Source organism: Chlorocebus sabaeus, chromosome 17 (genome assembly GCF_047675955.1).
Source record: "Chlorocebus sabaeus isolate Y175 chromosome 17, mChlSab1.0.hap1, whole genome shotgun sequence".
NCBI classification, from domain to species: domain Eukaryota; kingdom Metazoa; phylum Chordata; class Mammalia; order Primates; family Cercopithecidae; genus Chlorocebus; species Chlorocebus sabaeus.
In genome coordinates, this window is record NC_132920.1 from 42,827,463 (window position 1) to 42,854,608 (window position 27,146).

Below are 27,146 nucleotides of genomic sequence, written 5' to 3' on the forward strand. Positions count from 1 at the left end.
TGCTTGAAAAAGATGAAAACAGTGATTTAAATTATAAAGTATAGGACCAGGCGCAGTGGCTCACATCTGTAATCCCAGCACTTTGAGAGGCCAAGGCAAGTGGATCACTTGAGCCCAAGAGTTCAGACCAGCCTGTCCAACATGGTGTGAAACCCCGTCTATACTAAAAATACAAAATTTAGTCAGGTGTGGTGGCGCATGCCTGTAATCCCAGGCATATGTGTGTATATATGTGTGTGTATATATATGTGTATGTATGGAACAAGTTAAAGTTTTGGTTATTTTAATGCTTATATTAATATTTGAAGAACATTTCTAAAGTTTACATTTAAAAGGTTGTAGTAATGTGTTTTCCAGGGTCTCTCACATGGCAAGTCCACAATAAGTTTTTGTTTAATGAATGAAGCATTTTTTATGAAACATTAATAAAATGTACTGGTATATATTATAGTGCAGAAGTCATGCATTCCTCCTTTTAAATGGTAGCATGTTTTATATTTCAGTTATGGAATGTATAACACTTTTACTGTAATCTGATTTAATTAGTGCTTAAAAAACAATATTAAGTGGTTTTTGGATGTTTTTCTCTTTAATTAAATTCATTAAAGCACAAGAGATTATTGCCTTTATGACAGGCATATGTTTTGACATTCAGGAGTAGTAGTGTGTGATGTGAGATTTGAAATTCATTTCCTTTTTGTTAAAATATTAATAACACAGTTAACATGTTTGCTTTTTCTGAATAAATTTGACCTTTAATAAAACACCTAAAACTCTACAGATCCATTTGGACATCTACTAAAATGTCACTTTAATATTTGAAGTTGCTATCTCATTACTATTTTTCCTTCTATTTAAAGATGGCCTTCGCCGGATTTTATGTCAAGTTGGTTTGCAGGAAGGGCCAGATGGTGAAAACTCTTCTCTAGTGGACAGACTGATGCTTAGTGATTCCAAATTATGGAAAGGTGAATCTTTTAACTACTTTTAAGGTGTAGAGGAACCTATATAACTAATTGGGATGTGAAACTTTATCATTTGGGAAGATGTTTAACAAATGTATTTTTACTTTTTAAAATTAGCATTGCAGTCTTAGTCTTTGAAAAATATAGATTTGGTGGGGGAGGGGTCCATAATCCAACTTTAATGGACTTTATATTTTGTTACAGAATTATGTTTAGAAAATTTGGTTTTATAAACAGATTGCAAATATTTTGTGCTAAGGAAAACAGGTATTTTGCTCCTTTTTTGAAGGGACAGGATCTCACTCTGTTGCCCAGGCTGGAGTGCAGTGGCATGATCATTGATCACTGCAGCCTCAAACTCCTGGGCTCAAGCAATTCTCCCTTCTCAGGCTCTCTCGTAGCTGGGACTACACGTGCATACCACCATATATGGCTTACTTTTGTTTTTGAGGCTTAAAATACAAGCCAATCTCAGTGGTGTGTGCCTGTAGTCCCAGCTACACAAGAGGCTGAGGCAAGAGGATCACTTGAGCTAGGAGTTTGAGTTCAGCCTGAGCAACAAAGCAAGACCCTATCTCTTTTTAAAAAAAAAAAAAAAAAAAAAAAAACTGTGTTGGCCGGGCATGGTGGTTCACACTTGTAATGCCAACACTTCGGGAGGCTGAGGCAGGAGGATTGTGTGAGCCCAGGAGTTTAAGACCAGCCTGGGCAATGCAGCAAGATACTGTCTCAGAAGTTAAAAAAAAAAAAAAACCCCACTGTAGATCACATAAAACTTGAGAAATCTAATTGTTTGGCGTGTCTTTATCTTATACCATGATCTTTTTCTACAAGGTGCTAGAAGCGTATATCATCAGTTGTTCATGAGCAGTCTGCTTATGGATTTGAAATACAAGAAACTGTTTGCTGTTCGATTTGCAAAGGTAAGTGGCTTTTCAATTTTCAAAATAGGTTATATATAGAATAACTATGCCCATAATTATATCTAGGCTTCAAAAAATTAACATCTAATAGTAATATGTCAATATGTTGATATTAAATTCTAAGAAACTTAATAAATCTTTTCATTCTCTATCAATAGAATAAAATTATAGCAGTGAGACCTCTTGTTCATCACCTCCTGTGATAACATGAGTATCCATCTATTATGCAATGTTTATGAAATAATAAATGAAGAGTTTAAACCTATGCCATTGTGAATTGTGGTATATTTTCTATTAAAATTCATATAAGGAAACTAATCTCAGTTTAAATGACATATATATGGATATGATTTAATAAATATATTTGTGCATTTTAAAATTAACATTGCAGTCTTAGTCTTTAAAAAAAAAAATACAGATTTTTTTTTTAGGGGGTGGGCATGATCCAAATTAAATAGCCTGTATATTTTGTTAGAAAATTATATTTAGAAAACTTTGATTTTATAAATAGATTGCAGCTATTTTGTGCTAAAGAAAACATGTATTTTGCTTTTTTTTTTTTTTTTTTAAGAAACAAGGTCTCTTCAAAACTCTAGGTTATTGATATAGTTGAATTAAGTTCTCCCTTTTAGCAGCATGTGCGTAAGCTAGCTGCTTATTTTTTTGCATTCACCTGAATTAGGAAGTATATAAGAATCACTTGGAGAGCTCTTTCAAAATACATGTGTTGTGTTCCATTCTCAAATCTACTGAAACAGATCAACCAAGAATGGGGGCCCAAGCGTGTATGCTTTGGAAGAGTCATCAGATGATTCTGATATGATGCAGAAGTAATGAAAGTCTGACTTCATCAGAAACAGTGTAATGCTGCTGTGGTTTAACTCTACCGGCGTGCAATGACACCTGGGAGCTTAGTAGCTGTTACTGCCTACTTGGGCTGGTAAACTGCCATTGTGCTCCAGAAGAAAGAATCAGTATTCCACAGATTCCATAGTGAATCAATATCTATACAGGATTCTATTGGTAGAAATCATTCCAGTTATTGTTCTTATAGCAGTATTATCTTCTTGACTTCCTCCAGCACTGACTTTTCATTATAATCCTTAAACATTTGGTCAATGTGGATTAGAGGTGAATCTCCCCCTTGTTGTTTAGAATTACCAGCAGTTGCAGAGAGATTTTATGGAGGATGATCACGAGCGAGCAGTGTCGGTGACTGCTCTGTCTGTCCAGTTCTTCACCGCACCTACTCTGGTGAGTAGTGCTTACCTTTTCTTTGTAACTGATAGCTGGCACTCCTTGCCTTTTTTTGCCTTCTTAATAGAACTATGAGCGTTTGCAGAGTGATTATGTGACAGATGACCACGACAGAGAGTTTTCAGTCGCAGACCTCTCGGTTCAGATATTCACGGTTCCTTCACTTGTAAGTACTGAAAGACTAGAAGAACTTTCTTGTTTTCCATTAACAGAAGTAAAGCCTTAAAATAATAGAGAACTAAAGTCTGTATATTCCTGAAAAGAATAGTATTTTATTAATGGGTAATCAGACTTCAAACGCCTTCAACTATTCTTATACTAGAATATAACCTTGAATATCAAAGTAATCTGGTGGGGCGGGGGAAGTCATTTAGACTTAATTTATACTTTCTCTTCAGAGTGAAGGAGAGGGAAACAATCTGTAATTTCTCATAGTACTTCCCTGAGATTTTGAACTGATTAGTTCACATTAAGCCGATTGATTTCACAAATTATCCTTGACATTAGAATTAGACAGCATATTGTACACCGTCTCACAATTTGAGAAGTCCTCCTCTCAACTCCCTCCCAAAAGGGGAGATGTAGCTAAGGCAATTGAATCATGATGATTCGGTGGTCTTTTACTGAGCTTCACGAGTTGCCCATGAAGACATCATTATGTTTTAGCTCTATATATATAATTAAAATTCATATTTAATTTGTTCAGCAAATTTAAGAAACACCAATATTGGGCACAGTTCTAGACTTTGAGAATGTAACAGTAAACAGTAACAAATGTGACCCTTCCCTCATCAAACTTACATAGTGGGAAAGAGTTATATAAATAGTTAATCAGAATCACAATAAAAATTTGGTTGGTTCGAGAGATAATAACAAGAGACCTGACCTTTTCCCACAGTTCAGGGCTTCTCTAAGAAAGGTGCCTTTATGCAAGGGCATGAGGGAAGGTCCATGCAAAGGGACGAGCAATTGAGAAAACTAGGAGGAGTAGGGGAGCATTACCTCTATGGCAAATAGAGGAAAACGAGGACACTTGAAGATTCTTGAACCTGGAGTGAAACTGTTTAGGTTTAAGAGCATTTTATAGTTACTTTATTAATAAGGCATATTAAAAATAACTGAATTTTTTCCCATGTTACTTGTATGTTAAAGGATATATTCTAATACAGTGGAAGCTGTCTGGAGTCTGTTTACCCGTTAATGAGCTATTATGATAGGCCAAATTAAGGATTTTGCATTTTGTCTTAAGAACGTGAGAAGGCATTAAAGAGTTTTAAGTGGTACTTACATAATTACATTTGTGATTTTAAAAGATCATGCTGTCTGTAATTTGGAGAATAAATTTGGACGGGGATAAAAGTGAGGGTGGGAAACCTAATTAGATGCTAACGCAATGACCCAGGCAAAAACTGATGGTAACTTGAACTGGGATGCTGAAAATGAATATGAATCATGAGGGATATTTTTAGGTGGTGAAATCTACAGAACTGGCTAAGTGGGTTGAGGGTTGTTAGACTTGCTGACGAATTGGATGTTGGATTTGAAGGAGGAATATAAGGATGATTCGAAAGCGTCTGGCTTGCCGCTGAGTAGATGTTGTGCCACTTGCTGAATGATTAGCATTTGTAAAGAGGGAAAGTGATGCTTTTAGTTTAGTCAGGGTTGAGTTCCAGAAGCCTCTGAGATGATACTATGTGTTTTCGTATCTGCGCTTCCCTCCTCCATTGATCTTTTTGTCCATTTCCATGCCAGTACCACAGTTGTAATAATTATTTGTAGCTTAATATTCCATTTTGACATCTTAAATCCCATTTCATCTGATAGCTTAAATCTCCTTTATTATTTTCCAAAATGTTTTCGCTTATTCTTAGGCCTTTTTCAAAAAGATGAAATAAGGCCGGGCGCGGTGGCTCAAGCCTGTGATCCCAGCACTTTGGGAGGCCGAGACGGGTGGATCACGAGGTCAGGAGATCGAGACCATCCTGGCTAAAATGGTGAAACCCCGTCTCTACTAAAAAATACAAAAAACTAGCCGGGTGAGGTGGCAGACGCCTGTAGTCCCAGCTACTCCGGAGGCTAAGGCAGGAGAATGGCGTGAACCCAGGAGGCAGAGCTTGCAGTGAGCTGAGATCCGGCCACTGCACTCCAGCCTGGGCGACAGAGCAAGACTCCATCTCAAAAAAAAAAAAAAAAAAAAAAAAAGATGAAATAAAATCAGATTGTCAGTTACCAAAAACCATATTAGAATTTTGACTGAAAAGACGTTGTATTTGTAGATTAATTTAGGAAGCACTAACATCTTTGCAATTTTGAATATCCCAACTAGGAATATAATTTGTCCTTGTTTATTCAAATGTTATTTTATGTTCTTAGTAAAAACTTCATAGTTCTCTCATTATAAATGTGTATATATATATATATATTTTAAGTTCTTGATCTCGGCTGGGCTCGGTGGCTCACTTCTGTAATCCTAGCCGAGGCAGGTGGATCACCTGAGGTTAGGAATCCGAGACCAGCCTGGCCAACATGTTGAAACCCCATCTCTACTAAAAATACAAAAATTATCCGGGCGTGGTGGCGCATGCCTGAGGCTAAGGCAGAAGAATCACTTGAACCCGAGAGGTGGAGGTTGCAGTGAGCTGAGATCGAGCCATTGCACTCCAGCCTGGGCGACAGAGCAAGATTCCGTCTCAAAAAAAAAAAAAAAAGTTCTTGATCTGTCACTCAGGCTGGAGTGAGGTGGCACGATCACAGCTCACTGCAGCCTTGACCACCTGGGCTCAGGCAGTTCTCCTGCCTCAGCCTTCCAAGTAGCTGAGACCACAGATGCATGCCACCACACCCAGCTAGTCTTAACATTTTTAAATTAAGGTTATATGTTTGTATTTGTGATGCTATAGTAAACTTTTTATATTTTTAAACAAGCTATGGTAGTATGTAGGAAAACTACTGATTTTTATATGTCCATCTTGTATCTGTCTGGTCTATCTGGATATATATGTATTCAGATTAAATAGGTTCTACCAAACTCTTTTCCATAATGGTTGAACCAATTCATACTTCTGTTAATAACGTATGAAAGTGATAGTTGCTCCACATCCTCACCAACACTTGGTTTTACCAGTCTTTTAAGATTTTATCTATTCTAGTGGGACATAGTGGTTTCTCATGATTTTAATTTGCATTCTTCTGATGATGATGAAGCTGAATTCCTTTTTATATGTTTATTGGCATTTGTATATACTCCTTTGTGAATCTTTGTTAAAGTTGTCCTTTGATTATCTATTGAGTTGTCTGCCTTTTTCTTACTGATTTGTCAGAGTTTTTCATAGATTCTGCATCCATACTCTTTGTTGGGTATATATACTACATATACTGTTTCCACTCTGTGTCTTGTCTTGTTTACTTCCTGAATATTAACTGTCTCCTTTTATTTATTTATTTTATTTATTTATTATTATTTTTTTAAGACAGAATCTCACTCTGTCCCCCAGGCTGGAGTGCAGTGGCATGATTTCAGCTTGGTGCAACCTCAGCCTCCCGAATAGCTGAGACTACATGCGTACCCAGCTAAGTTTTTGTAATTATTGTAGAGACGGGATTTCACTATGTTGGCCAGGCTAGTCTTGAACTCCTAGCCTCAAGTGATCCACCTGCCTCAGCCTCTCAAAGTGCTAGGATTACAGGCATGAGCCACTGCGCCCAGCCAGGTGTCTCTTAATGAGCCAGAATTCATAATTATAACATGTACTAATTTTGTCTTTTTTTTTTTTTTTTTTTTTTTTTGAGACGGAGTCTTGCTCTGTCACCCAGGCTGTAGTGCAGTGGTGCGATCTCCGCTCACTGCAGCCTCCACCTCCTGGGTTCAAGCGATTCTCCTGCCTTGGCCTCCTGAGTAGCTGGGACTACAGTCATGTGTGACCATACTCGGCTAATTTTTTTGTGTGTATTTTTAGTAGAGATGGGGTTTCACTATGTTGGCCAGACTGGTCTCAAACTCCTGACCTCAGGTGATCCACCACACCTGGCCATACTTTTTGTATATTGTTTAAACAATCTTTGTGTATCCCAGGGTCACAAAGATATTCTCCCATGTTTTCTAAAGGCTTGCCTTTCCCATTTAAATTCCCAATCCATCTATAATTCATTTTTGTGTATTGTATGAAGTAAGGTCTTGATTTTTTTTCCCCCTACATAGTTATTCAGTTAACCTAGAAGTGTTTATTGAAGATATTTTTTCACCTGTTGCATTTCAGGAGCACCTTTGTCATAAATCAAGACCTTTATATGTGTGTGTCTGTCTTGTCTATCTTTGTGCCCCTGCTACACTGCCTTAATTATAGTAGTTTTGTGAGTCTCAGTATCTGACAGTTAAATCTTCCAGCTTTATTCCTCAGAGTGCCTTGGCCATTCTTTTTTGTTGTTGTTGTTGTTTTGAAATGGAGTTTTGTCGTTGTTGCCCAGGCTAGAGTGCAATGGTGCGATCTCGGCTCACTGCAACCTCCGCCTCCCAGATTCAAGCGATTCTCCTGCCTCAGCCTCCTGAGTAACTGGGATTACAGGGCATGTGCCACCACACCTGGCTAATTTTGTATTTTTAGTAGAGACGGGGTTTTGACATGTTGGTCAGGCGGGTCTCGAACTCCTGACCTCAGGTGATCCACCCGCCTCAGCCTCCCAAAGTGCTGAGATTACAGGCGTGAGCCACTGCGCCCGGCCAGCCTTGGCCATTCTTAATCCTTTGTATTTCTGTATGAATTTAGATTCAGCATATCAGCTTCTATACACACGAAGAAGCCTTCATGTATTTTGATTGAGATTGAAATTAATCTCTCCATCAGTTTAGGAAGAATTGGTATCTTTACAATATTGAGTCTTCTGCCCCGTGAACTTGATGTATTGCTTCATTCATTTAGTTTTTTTAAAAAACGTATTTCAATAATTTATAGTTTTCATTATAGAGGGCTTCCCACTCTTCTTTTTTTTCTTTTTGAGATGGAGTCTTGCTCTGTCGCCCAGGCTAGAGCGCAGTGGCACAATCTTGGCTCACTGCAACCTCTGCCTCCTAGGTTCAAGCAGTTCTGTCTCAGCCTCCCTAGTAGCTGGGATTATAGACACCCGCCACCGGCACGCCTGTCTAATTTTTGTATTTTTAGTAGATACAGGGTTTCACCATATTGATCAGGCTGGTCTCAAACTCCTGACCTCAGGTGATCCACCCACCTCGGTGTCCCAAGGTGCTGGGATTATAGGCATGAACCACTGCACCTGGCCCCCATTCTTTTTTTGTTAGATTTATTTCTAGGTGCTTGGTTTTTTGGGGAGGGCAGGGAGACATTGTTTTTGTTTTTGTTGTTGTTGTTTTGAGGCAGAGCCACACTCTCTTCCCCCCGCTGGAGTGCAGTGGTGCAATCTTAGTTAACTGCAGCCTCTGCCTCCCAGGTTCCAGTGATTCTTCTGCCTCAGCTTCCCAAGTAACTGGGATTACAGGTGCGTGCCACCACACTTGGCTAGTTTTTTGTATTTTTCATGGAGATGGTGTTCCACCATGTTGGCCAGGCTGGTCTCAAACTCCTGACCTCAGGTTATCTGCCCAGCTCGGCCTCCCAAAGTGCTGGGATTACAGGCGTGAGCCATTGCACCTGGCCTGTTATTGGCTTTTGATGCTATGGGAAATTTTTTTTAACATTACTTTGTATTTGCTTATAGAAATACATTCATTTGTGTATATCAGCCATGTATCCAGCCACTTTTTCCACATTCATTTATTCTAATGATTTATAGATTTTTTTTTTTTTTAAGATGGGGTCTGTGTTGCTCAGGCCATTCTCAAATTTCTGGGCTCAAGCTATCATCCTGCCTCAGCCTCCCAAAGTGCTAGGATTACAGGCATGAGCCACTGTGCCTAGCCAGTTTGTATATTCTTTTGGATTTTTCTGTGTACATAATCATATCACCTGTCATCCATGAATAATGGCAATTTTAGTTCTTATTTCCAATATTTATATATTTTACTTCATTTTCTTTATTATACTGGCTGGGACCTCAACTAGTGTTAAATACAAGTGGTAGATAAAAGCAGAACTCTTTGTCTCGTATCTGATCTCAGGGGGAAAACTTACTATTTTACCATAAAGTATGATGTTTTGCTTTGGAGTTTTGTTTGCTTGGTTTTTGTTTGATTGTTTGTAGATACTCTTTTATCAGATTAGAGAAATTTTCTCTATTCCTAGTTTGCTCTAAGGTGGTAGTGTTGTTTAAAAGAGGGAGCCTTGTCATATTGCCCAGCCGGCCCTCAAATTCCTGGTCTCAAGCAATCGTCCTGCCTCAGTCTCCCAAGTACCTGGGACTACAGGCATGTGCCCCTGAGCCCAGCTTGGTTTTTGTTTGGTTTTTGGTTTTTGGTTTTTTTTTGAGACGGAGCCTCCCTCTGTCGCACAGGCTGGAGTGCGGTGGTGTGATCTCAGCTCTCTACAACCTCCGCCTTCCGGGTTCAAGCGATTCTCCTGCCTCAGCCTCCTGAGTAGCTGGGATTACAGGTGCGCACCACCACGCCCAGCTAATTTTTATATTTTTCTTAGAGACGGGGTTTCACCATGTTGGTCAGGCTGGTGACCTCGTGATCAGGTCAGACTCCTGACCTCGTGATCCACTCACCTTGGCCTCCCAAAGTGCTGGGATTACAGGCGTGAGCCACTGCACCCGGCCGGTTTTTGTTTGTGTTAAATCACGAATATGTGTTTAATTTTCATGAATTCATGAGCGGCATTGGATGGTATGATCAAGTGGGTTTTTTTCTCTTTTGTCTGTTAATAAGATTATTTAATTTTTTTCAAATGTTTTATTACTTTTATGTTAAGGAAATAAACCAAACTTGGTTGTGGTTTATTATCCTTTTTCTATATTGCTTGATTCTATTTGTGCACCCTTATTTGTGAGAGAGATTAAGTGATAATTTTCTTTCCTTGTTATAGCCTTTTGGGGTTTTGGTAGTAAGATTAAAGAGGACTCATTAATTAAATTGGCAAATATATTCTCTTTTCTGGAAAATTTTATGTAAGATAGGTATTGCTTTTGTTGTTGTTGTTGTTTTGTTTTGTTTTGTTTTTTGAGACCAAGTCTCGCTCTAGCACACAGGCTGGAGTGCAGTGGTGCAATCTCAGCTCACTGCAGCCTCGACCTCCGGTGTGCAAGTGATCCGCCTCAGCCTCCCAAGTAGCTGGGACTACAGGCATGCACTACCACACCTGGCTAATTTTTTTTTTAGTGTTTGTTGAGTTGGGGGTGGGTGTTGCTTTGTTGCCCAGGCTAGTCTTGAACTCCTGACCTCAAGTGATCCTTCCACCTTGGCCTCCCAAAGTGTTGGGATTACAGGTGTGAACCGCTTATTCCTTATTGCTTTTGTAATTGCCCAACAGATTCTTCCTGCCCACTGTACAGGTAAAATCAATTCACTGAGACTACAGCATTGCTATACAGAGAGAGTTTAATTGACACGAGGCTGGCCACACCACTTGGGAGACAGAGTTTTTACTCAAAATCTCCCCCTGAAGGCTTGGAGGTTAGGGATTTTCAAGTATAATTTGGTGAGCAGAAAACTAGGGAGTAGGTGATGCTGATTGGTTGAGGAGGGCATCATTAGGGTGTGTGCTGAGTCCACTTGTGGCTGAGGGTCAAAGGACTGGTTGAATCATGGATCACAAGTAATGCAAAAGTCTGAAAAGGCATCTCCAAAAGGTCACTCTTAGGTTCTACAATAGTGTTGTTATCTATAGGAGTAATTGTGGAAGTTATAAATCTTGTGATTGCTGGTTATCATTTAACTTAGATTTTAGCATAATTCAGGCCCCTTTCATCATCTTAACCTTGTGGACTTTCATTAGTTTTATAAAGGCAGTTTCCTTTTGGAAAGGGCTATTATCTTCCTTGCTTTAAGGTTAAACTACAAATTAAATTTCTCCCAAAGTCAGTTTGGCCTACACCCCAGAAATGACCAAGGACAGCTTGAAGGTTAGAAGCATGATGGAGTCAACTATATCAGATTTCTCTTACTGTCATAATTTTGCAAAGGCACTTTACCCACTTAAATATTTAGAAGAATTCTCCAGTGTAACCATTTAGGCCTCAAGATATCTTTCTGGAAATGATTTTATAGCCAGTTAAAAATTTTAATAGGACTATTCAGATTTTCTATTTCTTGTTTCTCTTCTAATAATATACTTTTTTTTTTGGGAATTTGGTAATTTCATTTAAATTTCCATTTATATTGATTTAAATGACACCTAATATTTATCTTATTTTCTATTTAATACATTTCAGATCTGTAGGTCTTGTAGTATTTTTTGTAATCCTTTTTTAAATTTAAATTTTTCTGTTTTTCTTACCAGTCTTTATAGAGATGTATACTTTTGTTTTTGAGACAGGGTCTCGTTTTGTCACCCAAGCTAGAGTGCAGTGGCATGATTTCAGCTCACTGCAATCTCTACCTCCCAGGTTCAAGCCGTTCTGGTGCCTCAGCCTCCCAGGTAGCTGGGACTACAGGCATGCACCACCACCTTGGGCTAATTTTTGTATTTTTAGTAGAGATGGAGTTTTGCCATCTTGACCAGGCTGGTGTCGAACTCCTGGCCTCATGTGATCTGCCTACGTCAGCCTCCCAAAGTGCTGGATTACAGGCGTAAGCCACCATGCCCGGCCTAGAGATGTATATGCTTATTAGTTTTTTCAAAGAACCAACCTTTAGTTGCATTGATTTATTTTTCTCCTTTTATACATTTACTTTTTTTATTATATTCTTTCCCTTTTCGTATTTTCTTTACATTTATTTTGCCATTCTTATGTAGTTTCTTTCCTTTCGTGACCACCAATGTAATTTCTTTATAGATTATTAGATCATTACTTTGAACCTTTCTTCTTTTCGGATGATTTAAGGCTTAAGTTTCCATGTAAGCATAATTTTAACTGCATCTCACCATCTTGTTATGTGGCAAATGAGGGTCGTTTAGAAAGGTTTGTTTTGCAAGTTCAGATGAACTTAGGTAATAAAGGATGCCCCTTGCCTTCCTGGAAAGTGAGAGGACACTTTACAGAAGGGAAATGTATGCTCTGTTTTTACAGCTTTTCTTGTGTCTCCTATCATCAGTTGCCTTTGCTCAAAATAATCCTATGGGTCGCATATTCTGTAGGGATCAGCCCCACAGGTCGGTGGGTCGTCTCTGTGTGCGGAGACGAGAGATTGTAGAAATAAAGACACAAGACGAAGAGATAAAAGACAGCTGGGCCCGGGGGACCACTACCACCAAGACGCAGAGACCGGTTGTGACCCCGAATGCCTGGCTGCACTGTTATTTATTGGATGCAAGGCAAAAGGGGCAGGGTAAGGAGTGTGAGTCATCTCCAGTGATAGGTAAGGTCATGTGGGTCACGTGTCCACTGGACAGGGGCCCTTCCCTGTTTGGCAGCTGAGGCAGAGAGAGAGGGAGAGAGAGAGAAAGCTTACACCATTATTTCTGCACATCGGAGACTTCTAGTACTTTCACTAATTTTGCTACTGTTATCTAAAAGGCAGAGCCAGGTATACAGCATGGAACACGAAGGCGGACTAGGAGTGTGACCACTGAAGCACAGCATCACAGGGAGACGGTTAGGCCTCCGGATAACTCCACAAGAGTTGGAGGAGTAGAGTTTTCTCTAAACTCCCCCATGGAAAGGGAGACTCCATTTCCCGGTCTGCTAAGTAGCGGGTGTTTTTCCTTGACACTGACACTACCCCTAGACCATGGTCTGCTTGGCAACGGGCGTCTTCCCAGATGCTGGCGTTACCGCTAGACCAAGGAACCCTCTGGTGGCCCTGTCTGGGCATAACAGAAGGCTCGCACGCTTGTCTTCTGGTCACTTCTCACTATGTCCCTTCAGCTCCTATCTCTGTATGGCCTGGTTTTCCCTAGGTTATAGTTGTAGAGCGAGGATTATTACAATACTGGAATAAAGAGTAATTGCTACAAACTAATGATTAACAATATTCATATATAATCATATCTATAATCTATATCTAGTATAACTACTCTTATTTTATATATTTTATTATACTGGAACAGCTCATGCCCTCGGTCTCTTGCCTCAGCACCTGGGTGGCTTGCCGCCCACAATATTCGAGTTCTCTTCAGCAGATAGAGTGAGGTGGATCACTTTAGTCCAGTTAAGGATTTAAATGTTTCCAGGTTGCTTTGACAAGACTCAGTCTTACCTGTACTTCATCTCCACCCCTGACACATAACTCCCTAAGGGTTCTCAATTGAGAGCCTGGAGTTCTTCCCTAGAATTTGAGTTCTTTCACTCTATAGGAACTTGAACACTAATCTTGCTTCCTTATGTAACTTCAGAATTTTGTAAATGTCTTTAGGGAAAAGCTAGAAGAACGTTGAACTCAGTTCCCCCTGCTCTTTTTCTTACTGGGATTCTGGCCTCTCTAACACCCTGGGATGGCTATAGACTCAGCAAGTTTTTCTCCCTAATAATAACAGTTCTGTACAGATTTTGTAACCACACAATGGGTTATCTAGCTCGCTGCCCAGATAGAGCCAATTTATCAAGATGAGGGAATTGCAATGGAGAAAGTTTAGTACACAGAGAGCCCGGCTAAGTGGGAGACCAAAGCTTTATTATTACTCACATCAGCCACTCCAACAATTTAGAGCCTAGGTTTTTTTTTAAAGATGGTTTGTTGGGCAGGGGGGCTAGGAAATCCGGGATGCTGATTGATTGGGTCCAGGATGGAATCACAGGGAGTTGAAACTGTCCACTTGTGCTGAGTCAGTTCCTAGGTGGGGGCCGTAAGACCAGATAAGCCAGTTTACCAGTCTGGGTGTCTCCAGCAGGTCCTTCAGAATGCAGGGCCTGAAAAATACCTCAAACACCAATCTTAGGTTTTACAATAGTAATGTTGTCTGTAGGAGCAAGTGGGGGAGGTTAGTGATTTTGTGGCCTCGGGCTGCATGACTTCTGAGCCATAATTTCTAATCTAGTGGCTAATTTGTTGGTTTTATAAACACAGTCTGGTTCCCAAGCAAAGAGGGAGTTTGTTTCAGGGAGAGGCCATTACCATCTTTGTTTTGTTTTTTTTTTGGTTTGTTTTGTTTTTTGAGTCAGGGTCTCGCTCTGTTGCCCAGACTAGAGTGCAGTGGTGCAATCGTGGCCCACTGCAGCCTCGACCGCCCAAGTGCGACCCAACCTCCTGCCTCAGCTTCCTGAGTATCTGGGACTACAAGTGTGCGCCACCACACCTGGCTAAGTTTTTTATCTTTTATTTTTAGTAGAGACAATGTCTTGCTATGTTGCCTGGGCTGGTCTTGAACTCCTGGGCTCAAATGATCCTCCCACCCCAGCCTCCCAAAGTACTAGCATTACAGGCATGAGTCACCACACCCAGCCTTTGTTTTAAAGTCTTTGTTTTAAAGTTAAACTGTAAACCACATTCCTCCCAAAGTTAGTTTGAGCTGCACCCAGGAATGAATAAGGGCAGTTCTGGAGATTAAAGGCAAGATGAAGTCAGTTAGGTCAGATCTCTTTAATTGTCATAATTTTCTCACCGTTACAGTTTTTGCAAAGGTAGTTTTGGTTTTTTCTTGGGATCTTTAATCCCCTCTTACCCCACTCCCAGAATAGACAAATGCTGAGGGAAAAGGAGCTGCAGAATGCTGGCTCGCCTCCTTGTGCAGTTCCCTTTCTCCCTGGTTTTCTCTCCTGGAGTCCTTGTCTCAGCAGCTCTCTAGTGATTTCAAACTTTTTTTTTTACTTTTATTAAGCTTTTCTAGTTGTTCTTGGTGGAAATGTTGGTCAGCCTCAAGCTACTGCATCATGACTGAAAGCAGAAGAGTACTCTTATAGTTCTTTAAAAAAAAAAAAAACTCTTAATAATTATTATGCACACTCCTGGTTAAAAATAATTTGCCCTAGATATTAGTGGAATGTTTTATAGCAGCGGTATCTTTTGAATCACAATTAACTTACAGTTAACACAGTCTTCATTTTTAGTTTGGTCAAGACTTAGTACTGGCTGGGCACAGTGGCTCATGCCTGTAATCCCAGGACTTTGGGAGGCAAAAGTGGGAGGATCGCTTGAGGTCAGGAGTTTGAGACCAACCTGGCCAACATGGTGAAACCTCGTCTCTTCTAAAAATACAAAAAATTAGCTGGGCATGGTGGCAGATGCTGGTAATCCTAGCTACTCAGGTGACTGAGACAGGAGGATTGCTTGAACCCATGAGGTGGAGGTTGCAGTGAGCCAAGATCATGCCACTGCACTCTAGTCTGAGTGACAAGAGTGAGACTCTGACTCAAAAAAAAAAAGAAAAGAAAACAGTGCTTATAATTCAAGTGATAAGAGTATCATAGTTATTCTCCTTTATTAAATATGTGTTCAATCCACATTATCCCTGTATGCTATGGCATGTTTAGTTTAAAAGTATAGGCATAGATGATGATTATTATTCAGTTGTGTTTTTCAGAGTCTTATGGGAGAATTTAGCCCATTTTGAATATGCTGTTAAATGGGTCATGAGCCTTGCAATACAAAATTGAATATGAATCATATAAAATGAATAAAAGCTATAAGTAAGTCGTAATTTTGTTTTTGTTTTTGTTTTTGTTTTGAGATAGAATTTCGCTCTTGTCACCCAGGCTGGAGTGCAGTGGCATGATCTCGGCTCACTGCAACCTCCGCCTCCTGGATTCGAGCAATTCTCCAGCCTCAGCTTCCCGAGTAGCTGGGATTATAGGTGCCCGCCACCACACCCGGCTAATATTTTTATTTTTAGTAGAGAGGGGATTTCGCGACTTTGGTCAGGCTAGTCTGGAACTCCTGACCTCAGGTGATCCACCCACCTCAGCCTCCCAAAGTGTTCAGATTACAAGCATGAGCCACTGTGCCTGACTGATAGTGGTAATGCTTTTTAAAGCAAAGTGAATTGTAGGCATAAACATTAGGAAAGGCCAGGCGTGGTGGCGCACACCTGTAATTCCAGCACTTTCGGAGGCCAAGGCAGGTGGATCACTTGAGGTCAAGACTTCAAGACCAGCCTAGACAACTTGGTGAAACCCTGTCTCTACTAAATATATATTAAAAATTAGCTAGGCATGGTGGCACACACCTGTAATCCTAGCTACTTAGGAGACTGAGGTGGGAGGATCACTTGAACCCTGGAGGAGGAGGTTGCAGTGAGCCAAAATTATGCCACTGCACTCCAGCCTAGGTGACAAAGCAAAACTGTGTCTCAAAAAAAAAAATAATAATAATGTTTTAGGGTGTTAAGTACAAGAAATATATACCAAGAATAAATACCAAATAATGTTTGGTATTTAATGTTGAAAATTATTTTGAAAGGTTAGCAAAAATTTCTTAGCATAAGGTGATAAAGCTGAGAACCTAAGGTCTTTTATTTTTCTTTTCTCTTTGTAACTTTGAAAAATGTGCTTCTTTTGTTATCTTTTAGAAGTAGAAATGCCTGAATAACTCCGTTGGTTTTTGTTTTGGTTTGGTTTTTTGGGTTTTTGTTTGTTTTGTTTTTTTTTTTTTTTTTTTTTGAGACGGAGTCTCGCTCTGTCGCCCAGGCTGGAGCGCAGTGGCCGGATCTCAGCTCACTGCAAGCTCCGCCTCCCGGGTTTACGCCATTCTCCTGCCTCAGCCTCCCGAGTAACTGGGACTACAGGCGCCCGCCACCTCGCCCGGCTAGTTTTTTGTATTTTTTAGTAGAGACGGGGTTTCACCGGGTTAGCCAGGATGGTCTCGATCTCCTGACCTCGTGATCCGCCCGTCTCGGCCTCCCAAAGTGCTGGGATTACAGGCTTGAGCCACCGCGCCCGGCCTGGGTTTTTGTTTGTTTTTAAGAGTCAAAGCCTTGCTTGTTGCCCAGGCTGGCCTCGAAATCCTGAGCTCAAGCAGTCCTCAACCTCAACCTCACAAGTAACTGGAACTATAGACATGAGCCACTGTGGCCAGCTACTTCCTTGTTTTAATGGGACATTAGTAATGAACCACCCTAGTAGTAGTAGTACTAGTAGTAGTAGTCGTCGTCGTCGTCGTAGTAATGAACCACCCTATTATTATTTATTTTATTATTATTATTCTTTTAATTGAGAGAGTCTTGCTCTGTCGCCCAGGCTAGAGTACAATGGCATGATCTTGGCTCACTGCAACCTCTGCCTCCTGGGTTCAAGCAGTTCTGCCTCAACCTCCCGAGTAGCTGGGATTGCAGGAGCCCACCACCATGCCCAGCTAATCTTTGTGTTTTTTAGTAGAGACAGGGTTTCACCATGTTGGCCAAGCTGGTCTCGAACTCCTGACCTTAGGTGATCCACCCACCTCGGCCTCGCTTGCTGGGATAACAGGCATAAACCACTGCACCCAGCCTATTTTTTTTTCGACACCCCATAAAGAATTAAAATCCAATCCGAAAGTGCAGTATGTGAACCATCTCTGTTAACATTCACCTGAAACTAAAAATGCTAATGAGTACCTTGATTGGTGGGGGTTTACATTCTAACAATATTAAGTTGTCTCTCCACCAAACTTCCTTTTACTGCCTGCTTTAAGTCCTGAAGTTTTCAAAGGTATATTTAACTGTATAGATTTTCTACTTATCTGCTGACTTTAGAATTTAACATCTATATTAGAATACAGTTTTAGTATATTCTTAGACTTCTGTCTTCTGCATTTTTCTTCCTACTTATTTGGGATTTTTTTGTTTTTTGTTTTTTGTTTTTGAGACAGGGTCTCACTCTGTCATGCAGGCTGAAGTGGCGTGATCATGGCTCACTGCAGCCTTGACCTCCCAGGCGCCAGTGATTTTCCCACCTCAGCCTCATGGGTAGCTGGGAATACAGGTACATGCCACCACACCCAGCTAATCGTTTTATTTTTTATGGAGACAGGGTTTCACTGTGTTGCCCAGGCTAGTCTCGAACTCCTGAGCTCAAATAATCTGCCTGACTCAGCCTCCCAAAGTGCTGATGTTACAGACGTTAGCTACCGCACCTGGCCTTGTTCTACTTTTTGATAAAACTTTTTCTGTTGCTAATTACCTGATCTTGACTTATGTGAGACCTGTTTAAGTTGTCACCCAGTATCAATAACACTCTAGGAGGCTGGAAAATGTCAGGGGGAGGATCCATGATCTTTTGTATCAGAGTAAAAAATTAAGTATTCAAAGTAACATTAGACTTTCTGACTCTACTAGGGCAGATTAACACCATCAAAATGGCAAAGAGCAAAATGTTTGAAGTTATGTTGTGTTATGGAGGTTATGAAAGGGCATGGCCCACATTGTAAGTAGAAATAGAAATTGTTAAGCCTTTTTGTGGGAACAATGGTGATATCATTAAATTTTATTATGTGCATACTCTTTAACTGATTACTTCCACTTGTAGGAAATTATTCTATAAATATTCCTACAACTATACACAGTGGATATTTGTTGCAACATCTTTTTTAATAGCATAAAACTAGAAACAACCCAAATGTCTGACCAGTAAAAGCCTGGCTAAATTAAATCTGATACAAAAGTAGACCTGGTTAAAAAGAATGACGGACATTTGTATGAACAATGTATGTAATTTGTAGGTAAAAAATGTACAAAACAGTATAATATGCTATCCTTTGTGGGAAAGAGATAGATATAATTATATATACTTGTGTATACTTAATATACACTTTATGTAATTTATGCATTTTATATATGTGTGTTATATAGTATATACTCTATAATTTTATACATATATAAAAACACAAGCTCTGCAATTATATATACATAAAATACATATACCCATACCATCTCTTCAAGAATATGCAAGGAGCTACTATTAACAGGTTTGCCTTTAGAAAGAAGACCTCAGGAGCTAGGAGACTTACTGACTTACTTTTCCCTGTTGCATTTAGTATCATTTACATATATTTTCTTATTCAAAATAAAATATATATACACACACACACAAAGAAACAAAAAATAAATCTCAACTAAGGAAATTAAGAGAAAATATTGTTTCATACTGAGTTCTAGAGAATCTATGCATAAACCTCTGGATCCTAGAATAATTATACCATACCATTATAGGTATCTAAATGTCTCAGTTAAGGACAATTTGCAGCCTGATTCAGAGCCCCCACCCTGAATTATCTTTGAATAATGAGCCTTGGAACTGTCTTCTAACATCTTTCTGGCATCTGGTATAATTGTTGCTTCATACAAGTGGCAATTGGAGTAAGTAATTGTTATTTAGAAATACACAGTAATGCATTTATGATATATAGTTGTGTTAAAAAAGGTTTAAACTGATGGAGCTAAACAATGTTGGTGACTTTTTTTAGTTTTCTTAGTACCTAGTTTTTGATTACCATGCACTCTGATAAACTTTGTTTTTAGGCTCGAATGCTCATCACAGAAGAAAACTTGATGAGCATTATCATTAAGACTTTTATGGATCATTTGAGACATCGAGATGCCCATGGCAGATTTCAGTTTGAACGATACACTGCTTTACAAGCCTTCAAATTTAGGAGAGTACAGAGCCTTATTTTAGATCTCAAGTAAGTTTTCGTTTAATTATTAAACCAGTTGCAATTTATAGAAAGTCGATGTTTATGTTAATTGCCACTGTCACTTTTATCTTGTTCAGGTATGTGTTAATTAGCAAACCAACTGAATGGTCAGATGAGCTGAGGCAGAAGTTCCTAGAAGGGTTTGATGCCTTTTTGGAATTACTAAAATGTATGCAGGTATGTAAAAACTATTACACTTTTTTTTTTCCTTTTTTTTTTTTTTCTTTTTCTCTTTTTGTTTTATTTTTATTTTTATTTTTTTACAAGATGGGGGTCTCCCTGTGTTGCCCAGGGTGGAGTATAGTGGCTAGTCATAGACACAACCAGAGTGTACTATACCTTTGAACTCCTGGGCTCTGGCAGTTCTCCTGCCTCAGCCTCCTGAGTTGCTTGGGACTAGAGGCGCAGGCTCAGGCACAGGCCCAGGCCCAGCTTCTTTGTTTTTGTTGTTGTTGTTGTTGTTGTTGTTCATTGAAATGAACAGCTTTCTGTCTGCGCATCTTTTCATTTTTTGCACATTTCCAAAAGATCAATTTGGATGGCTGCAGTGTGGACCAGGAAGCTCCTCTCTAATTGGAGATTCTTAGAAAGGTATGGAGCAAAGGAGATCCCAGCAAAGATTCTGGCATCTACTGCTCTTGGGTTTTTTCTGTGTTGGTTGTTCTGTTTTGTTTATGAGATGGAGTCTCACTCTGTCACCCAGACTGGAGTGCAGTGGCACAACCTCAGCTCACTGCAATCTCCACCTCCAGAGTTGAAGTGAATATCCTGCCTCAGCTTCTTGAATAGCTGAGATTACAGGTATACAGCACCACACCAGCTAATTTATTGGGTTTTTTGTTTGTTTGTTTGTTTTGAGACTCCCTTTTTTTTTTTTTTTTTGAGACGGAGTCTCGCTCTGTCACCCAGGCTGGAGTGCAGTTGCTCAATCTCAGCTCACTGCAAACTCCGCCTCCCCGGTTCACGCCATTCTCCTGCCTCAGCCTTCCGAGTAGCTGGGACCACAGACGCCCGCCACCATGCCCGGCTAATTTTTTTTTTTTTTTTTTTTTTTTTTAGTAGAGACAAGAGTTTCACCGTGTTAGCCAGGATGGTCTCGATCTCCTGACCTCGTGATCCACCCGCCTTGGCCTCCCAAAGTGCTGGGATTACAGGCATGAGCCACCGCGCCCGGCCAATTTTTTGTATTTTTAATAGAGACGGGGTTTCATCAAGTTGTCCAGGCTGGTCTCGAACTCCTGACCTCAAGTGATCCACCCACCTCAACCTCCCAAAGTGCTGGGATTATAGGCATGAGCCACTGCATCTGGCCAATTTTGGGGGTTTTTTGGTTTTGTTTTGTTTTTTGATACAGAGTTTCTCTGTTGCCCAGGCTGGAGTACTATGGCACAATCTTGACTCACTGCAACCTCCGCCTCCTGGGTTCAAGTGATTCTCTGACCTCAGCTTTCTGAGTAGCTGGGATTACAGGCACCTGCCACCATGCCCAGCTATTTTTTGTATTTTTAGTAGAGACGAGGTTTCACCCTGTTGTCCAGGCTGATCTCAAACTCCTGACCTCAAGTGGTCCGCCTGCCTCAGCCTCCCAATGTGCTGGGATTACAGGCATGAGCCACTGCGCCAGCCACTTTTGTATTTCTTTGGTTTCCACTAATGTTCTTTCTTTAGAGGTTACAAGTTTATTTTTTTTAATATGCTTTCTTGGAAGTATAGTCAGGTTATTTGAGAAACTGTAGTCATTTTTGATTTTGCTTTTTAATGTTTCCATGTTTCTTTTTCTCTCCTTCGTGTGATATTTATATAATACAGTGTAGACCTTTTTCCCCTGTTTAATTCTCTTTTTAGGAAACATCCCTATATACAAAACAGAATCTAGAAGTAGAAACGAACAGGTATATTTAACCAGTTATAACTGTAAGAAGATAGGTGACGTCTCTAAAAATCTGAGCAAGTACTATTATGATTTCTTTAGTAGCCACCTGGCTTTCTTAAGAAAAGGAATGACCAAAGTTGACTTATCATTTTTACTTTTATTTATTTGAATTTATTTTTATTTATTTTTTTATTTATTTTGGAGGTGTAGTCTTGCTCTATCGCCCAGGTGACAGATCTTGACTCACTGCAACATCTGTCTCGTGATTCTTCTGCCTCAGCCTCCTGAGTAGCTGGGATTACAGGTGCATGCCACCACATCCGGCTAATTTTGTATTGTTAGTAGAGACAGGGTTTCGCCATGTTGGCCAGGCTGGTCTTGAATTCCTGACCTCAAGTGATCCACCCGCCTCGGCCTCCCAAAGTGCTGGGATTACAGGCCTGGGCCACCATGTCTGGCCTGACTTACCATTCTAGTTCCTAGGTTGGGCGGTAGTTCATGGGTATTTAATTTATTATAATACTACTATGTTTTTCATGTATCTATAAAAACAGTAGCTACTTTGGTCATTTTTGATACTTGAAGTATTCTGTATTCTCTATTATTTAATAAATTCTGACATACTAGAATAGTTAGGCTAGTTTCTGAATAGTAATTTTAATTAAAAGCTATTTATTGTTTTGCCTTCTTTCAGGCTCTGTGAAAACTTTTAATTGCATATTAGGACATAATATTTAAATTTTAATATATTAAAATACAGTTATAAATTCAATAACATTTTAAAAGCTTGTCACATTTCTTTTAACAATTTTTCCTGTAGACAATAGAGCTAAAAAGGAAGGATTATTGCAGTGAAATATTGAAGTATTTTATTGCCTAAAACAGATCTTGGAAGATACCTCTGAAATAATGCATTTATTGGGATTTTTAAATTTATATTTTAGAGAATGTTATATAAACACATAATTTTAAAAGCTATTACTTTTCATAGTACTTGAAGTTTCCTGTTAAAACTTATACCTTCTATGTTTTTATAATCAATATATATTTCTTCTGCATTACTTCTTAGGTTTCCATATGAAAGAACAACTATAATTTTCATTCATATATAGTTTTTTCACTTCCTTTAAGGGAATGGATCCAATTACACGTCAAGTAGGACAACATATTGAAATGGAACCAGAGTGGGAAGCAGCCTTCACACTACAAATGAAATTAACACATGTCATTTCAATGATGCAGGACTGGTGTGCTTCAGATGTGAGTTTCTTCTAGGTGCGGGAGATAGGAGGAAAGTGGAAGAGGGAGGAATAAGCAGAATCCTAAGTAAATTTTGGGGAGACCTGGAGAAAATAGTGGTGATACTTAGTTCATTAAACAGCGTATTTTCCTTCTCCACCTATAAACTCAGTAAAATTTTAAAATTCTACAACCTTAGGAAAAACTTGAAAAATAGAGAAGGAAATAATCCAAATTGTCTCTTCCTAATGTAACTATCTTTGTTTTTTTTTTTTTTTTTCATAATCCCTTCTAGACTTTGAGAATATAAAAATGGTAGTTTGTAAATTTATTCAAAAATAAAATTTTATTATTAGTACATTTGTCCTGTGTCTTAAAATTATTTTGGCCTTCCTTGGTGATAAAGTCTAGATGACAGCCTGTATACGTTATGAGGTTAGGGAAGGTTTCTGTAAGGTCTGAACGATGTGTAAAAGTTAATGGAACAAAGAGTAAATGATATTCGTGACTGAGAAGACAGCTGCATTATAGTCTGTGATGACAGGGACTAGGGTAGTCCTAGGAGCTATTGAAAGGTCTGTGGTTGGAGCATAGAAGTAGAGAACAGAGATTTGGGCACAGGAGTGATTTTTCAGGGCCTTGGCCATGTAAAGAAGTTTTGAATATTATTTTTTTTGAGACACAGCTCACTCTGTTGCCCAGGCTAGAGTGCAGTGGCGCAATGCTGGCTCACTGCAGCCTCGACCTCCCTGGGCTTAGGTGAGCCTCCCACCTCAGCTTCCCGAGTAACTGGGACAACAGGCTCTCACCACCACACCTGGCTAATTTTTCTATTTTTTGTAGAGACATGGTTTCGCCATGTTGCCCAGGCTGGTCTTGAATTCCTGGGCTCAAGCAATCTGCTTGCCTCGGCCTCCCGAAGTCTTGGAATTATAGGCGTGAGCCACCACACTCAGCCTGCATTTTATTTGAATTGAAGTGGGAAGCCTTTAGAGATTGCCATCTCTCTATTAAATTCCCTGCTTCAACTCTTGCCTCCTTTATCCATTCTCCATACAGTGACTTGATTCAATTTATATGTTTTTAAAAAATTGCTCTGTATGGAGAATGGATGAAGGGGGCAAGAGTCAAAGCAGGAATTTAATAGAGAGATGCTTGGCAGTGCCTTAGAGTTACTAGAGATACAGAAAAGTAGCAACTTCATTAGAAGATGAAGTTACCAGCTTGGTAATAGATTGGACAATGGGGAATAGGGGAAAGAAGGGTACTGGAATAACTTCTAGATTTCTGTACTATATGGGTAAATGTATCATTCACTGAGATGGCGGACATTGGAAGAGGGACCAAGTTTGGGAGGGAGAATTGAGTTTGGTTTTGCCCGTATTGTTATTTGAGGTACTTACTCATTGAATTTGAGATGCTTATTCAATGTTGTAGAAACTCAACCTTTTGAGTAACTTACAGAAAACCCCTCTTTTTTAGGAAAAAGTGTTAATTGAAGCTTACAAGAAATGTCTCGCTGTACTGATGCAGTGTCATGGTGGTTATACTGATGGTGAACAACCTATCACACTAAGCATTTGTGGACATTCAGTGGAAACTATCAGATACTGTGTTTCCCAAGAAAAAGTTAGCATTCATCTCCCAGTTTCTCGCTTACTTGCAGGTAAAGCGTTTCCCCTAAAATAAAACCCTAAAATTATCTTTTAAATTGTTATTTGTGGTTAATATCTGTGAATACTTTGTGCCAGACATTATTCTATGATTTCTACATCATTAACTTATCCAATCATCACATTGTCCTGTGAAGTAGGTATTATTGTTAAGCTTGCTTCACAGATGGGAAGACAGAGGCATAGAGAGTGACTTGCTTAGTAAGTCACACAACAAGAAAGAATCAGTTGGCATTATGAGGAAGTTTGGCACCAGAGGCCATGTTTATAGCTGTTATACCGTAGTGCTTCTTTAGACTTAACTACAGATACCACATGTTTTATCATTTCACTGAATCCAGCTTCAAAGTCTGTGTTATTAACATTCAAATTTATCTGTCATTTAAGCAACTGCTAATCACTTGAAGCCACCCTACGTTTTCTCTTCTTTTTTTCTCTCCCTCTGAGCTGTTTCATATATTTATTGATAGCCTTTTATGCAACAGGTCAAGAACAAGGCCATAATGGGGTGATAATTCTTTTAATTTCAAGTAGTTGATTTATAAGGCACTTGTAATTAATTGCTGGAATGTCTGAAGCTGCCATCTTACATGGCCAAAGTCTTTAAATATGTACTTATCCATCTCTACAGACTCATTTCAGTACAGCTTTCATATTTCTTGATTCTAGGTATTCTTATCTTGCTCACACACTGTTGTTTTCTTTAGTTCCATTTTAACTCAGAAAACAGAAAGGAATTTTGAAGGTATTTTTACTCATTGTAAAATATGTAGTTTATGTTAAGTTTGTGGCTCAGTAGCTTAATGTGATGTGAGGGTGTGTTTTTTGTTTTGTTTTGTTTTTTTCTGGAGGAGATTATAGAGAATTTGTTTCATTTCTTCCTTAAATGTTTGACAGAATTCACCAGTGAAGTCATCTCATCTGATGCTTTAGTTTTTGGAAGGTTACTAATTTTTGAGTTAATTTCTTTAATAAATATGGGCCTGTTTAGGTTATCTGTTTCTCCTTGTGTGAGTTTTGGTAGTTTGTGTCTTTCAAGGAATTGATCCATTTCATCTAAGTTATCAGATCTGTGGGCCTAGAGTTGTTCATATTCCTTCATTATCCTTTTAATGTACATGGGATCAGTGGTAATGATTCCTCTTTCATTCTGAAGGCATTTTTTTTCATTGTTCTGAGACTTATCACCTTATCCCACTGATAGACCCTTGCCGTGGGTATATTATTGAAGTCATGGTAATTTAAGATAATTACTTACTGTGAGGTTTATAAAGTTGTTATTTCTAGACATATGAATATTAAAATGGTACAATAGACCATTACCTAGACTGAAATCATGATCGTAAGAAGAAATCTGTCTTATTTCTATAACTTATTCAGGCCCAGTTTTGTTATAAGTGTTTTGAGCAACTGAACTGTCGACCCTCAACACAAGCAATTAATGGCATGCTGTTGTGGAAAAGTACTGGATAGAAGGCAAGAAAGTGAGGCATGCATGGGGAAGTAGCACACAGGCGCAGTGTGGCATGCCCTGCACATGCGATTAAAAAAAAAAAAAAAGGCAAGAAAGTGAGTAGTGAGTCCTGTCTCCAACTGAGCCACTGATCTATTCTGCCTTTAAAAATCTGAGTGAGACTGTCTCAAAAAAAAAAAAAAAAAAAAAAAAAATCTAATTTTATGGGAGGAAGCTAATGCTGATAGTTACTTACAGTGAAAAAAGTCGATACTCTAAAAATGTACTAATTTCTGCCTACGTTTTTACCTCCCTCAAAGCTGTTGTGTGAATATTTTTGAGTGTTCATTTTCTTATATTTGATAAACCTTAGCCTAACTGCTTATAATCTAATTGGAAATCTAAGTAAACCTACACAAAACAGTTCTTGGACAGTTTGAAGCAAGTGCTAATGGAGTTTGGGCAGTAAATGTTGAGAATAAGCTATTAGAATGGCGTTAGTAGTGCAAGTTTTCCTAGATGAAGAAAGCCTTAAACCAGGCTTGCGTAAGTGGCCAGTATATATTGATAAGACTTTAAAGGGTGTCCTCTGTTTAAGCAATAGCATAAACAGAACACATTCAGAATGAACTGAAGGCCAGGCATGGTGGCTCATCCCTGTAATCCCAGCACTTTGGGAGGCCGAGGCCAGCAGATCACCTGAGATCAGGAGTTCGAGACCAGCCTGGCCAACATGGCAAAACCCCGTCTCTACTAAAACTAAGAAAATTAACTGGGCATGGTGGAGTGTGCCTGTAGTCCCTCCCAGCTGCTCTGCTTAGGAGGCCAAGGCAGGAGAATCACTTGAACCTGGGAGGCGGAGGTTGCAGTCAGCCAGGATCCCTTGAGGTTAGAAACTAAGGAGGCTTTGATCCTAAATCGGAAGTTCTGGGGAACTTAATTCAAAGGTCAGTATCAGTGAGGACCGTGATTCCAGGGCCAGTTTCTCCATTCAGTGGCCAGAAGGATCTCTCACTGCTGTACTTTAAATGGGAACAAACTCCATGGCCCAGTGAAATACAACTCTTAAAGCTGGCGTAACATATGTATAAATTGTTTTGATAGCTTTTAAAATGTCATCAGTGTATATTAGTACATACAACTAAGACTAGTTCTAAGTGTGCCTTTGATAA

At 39.4% G+C, this 27,146-nt stretch overlaps 1 protein-coding gene across 8 annotated transcripts in view; it reads left to right on the forward strand.

The window, feature by feature from the left end:
* The window catches only part of UBR2 (ubiquitin protein ligase E3 component n-recognin 2), a 138,134-nt gene that overhangs the window by 57,405 nt on the left and 53,583 nt on the right, over positions 1–27,146 (forward strand). For 6 of the 8 annotated variants that reach the window (XM_073005990.1, XM_007972552.3, XM_007972553.3 and 3 more), the window contains 7 exons: positions 861–968; positions 1,800–1,888; positions 3,213–3,311; positions 19,561–19,724; positions 19,814–19,913; positions 22,741–22,869; positions 24,331–24,514. In XM_073005990.1, coding sequence (XP_072862091.1) covers positions 861–968; positions 1,800–1,888; positions 3,213–3,311; positions 19,561–19,724; positions 19,814–19,913; positions 22,741–22,869; positions 24,331–24,514 — 873 coding nt within the window. Of the gene's footprint in view, positions 1–860; positions 969–1,799; positions 1,889–3,043; positions 3,143–3,212; positions 3,312–19,560; positions 19,725–19,813; positions 19,914–21,581; positions 21,718–22,740; positions 22,870–24,330; positions 24,515–27,146 lie in introns of those variants that run through there. The other 2 variants (XM_007972547.3, XM_007972558.3) reach the window with 2 other exon arrangements.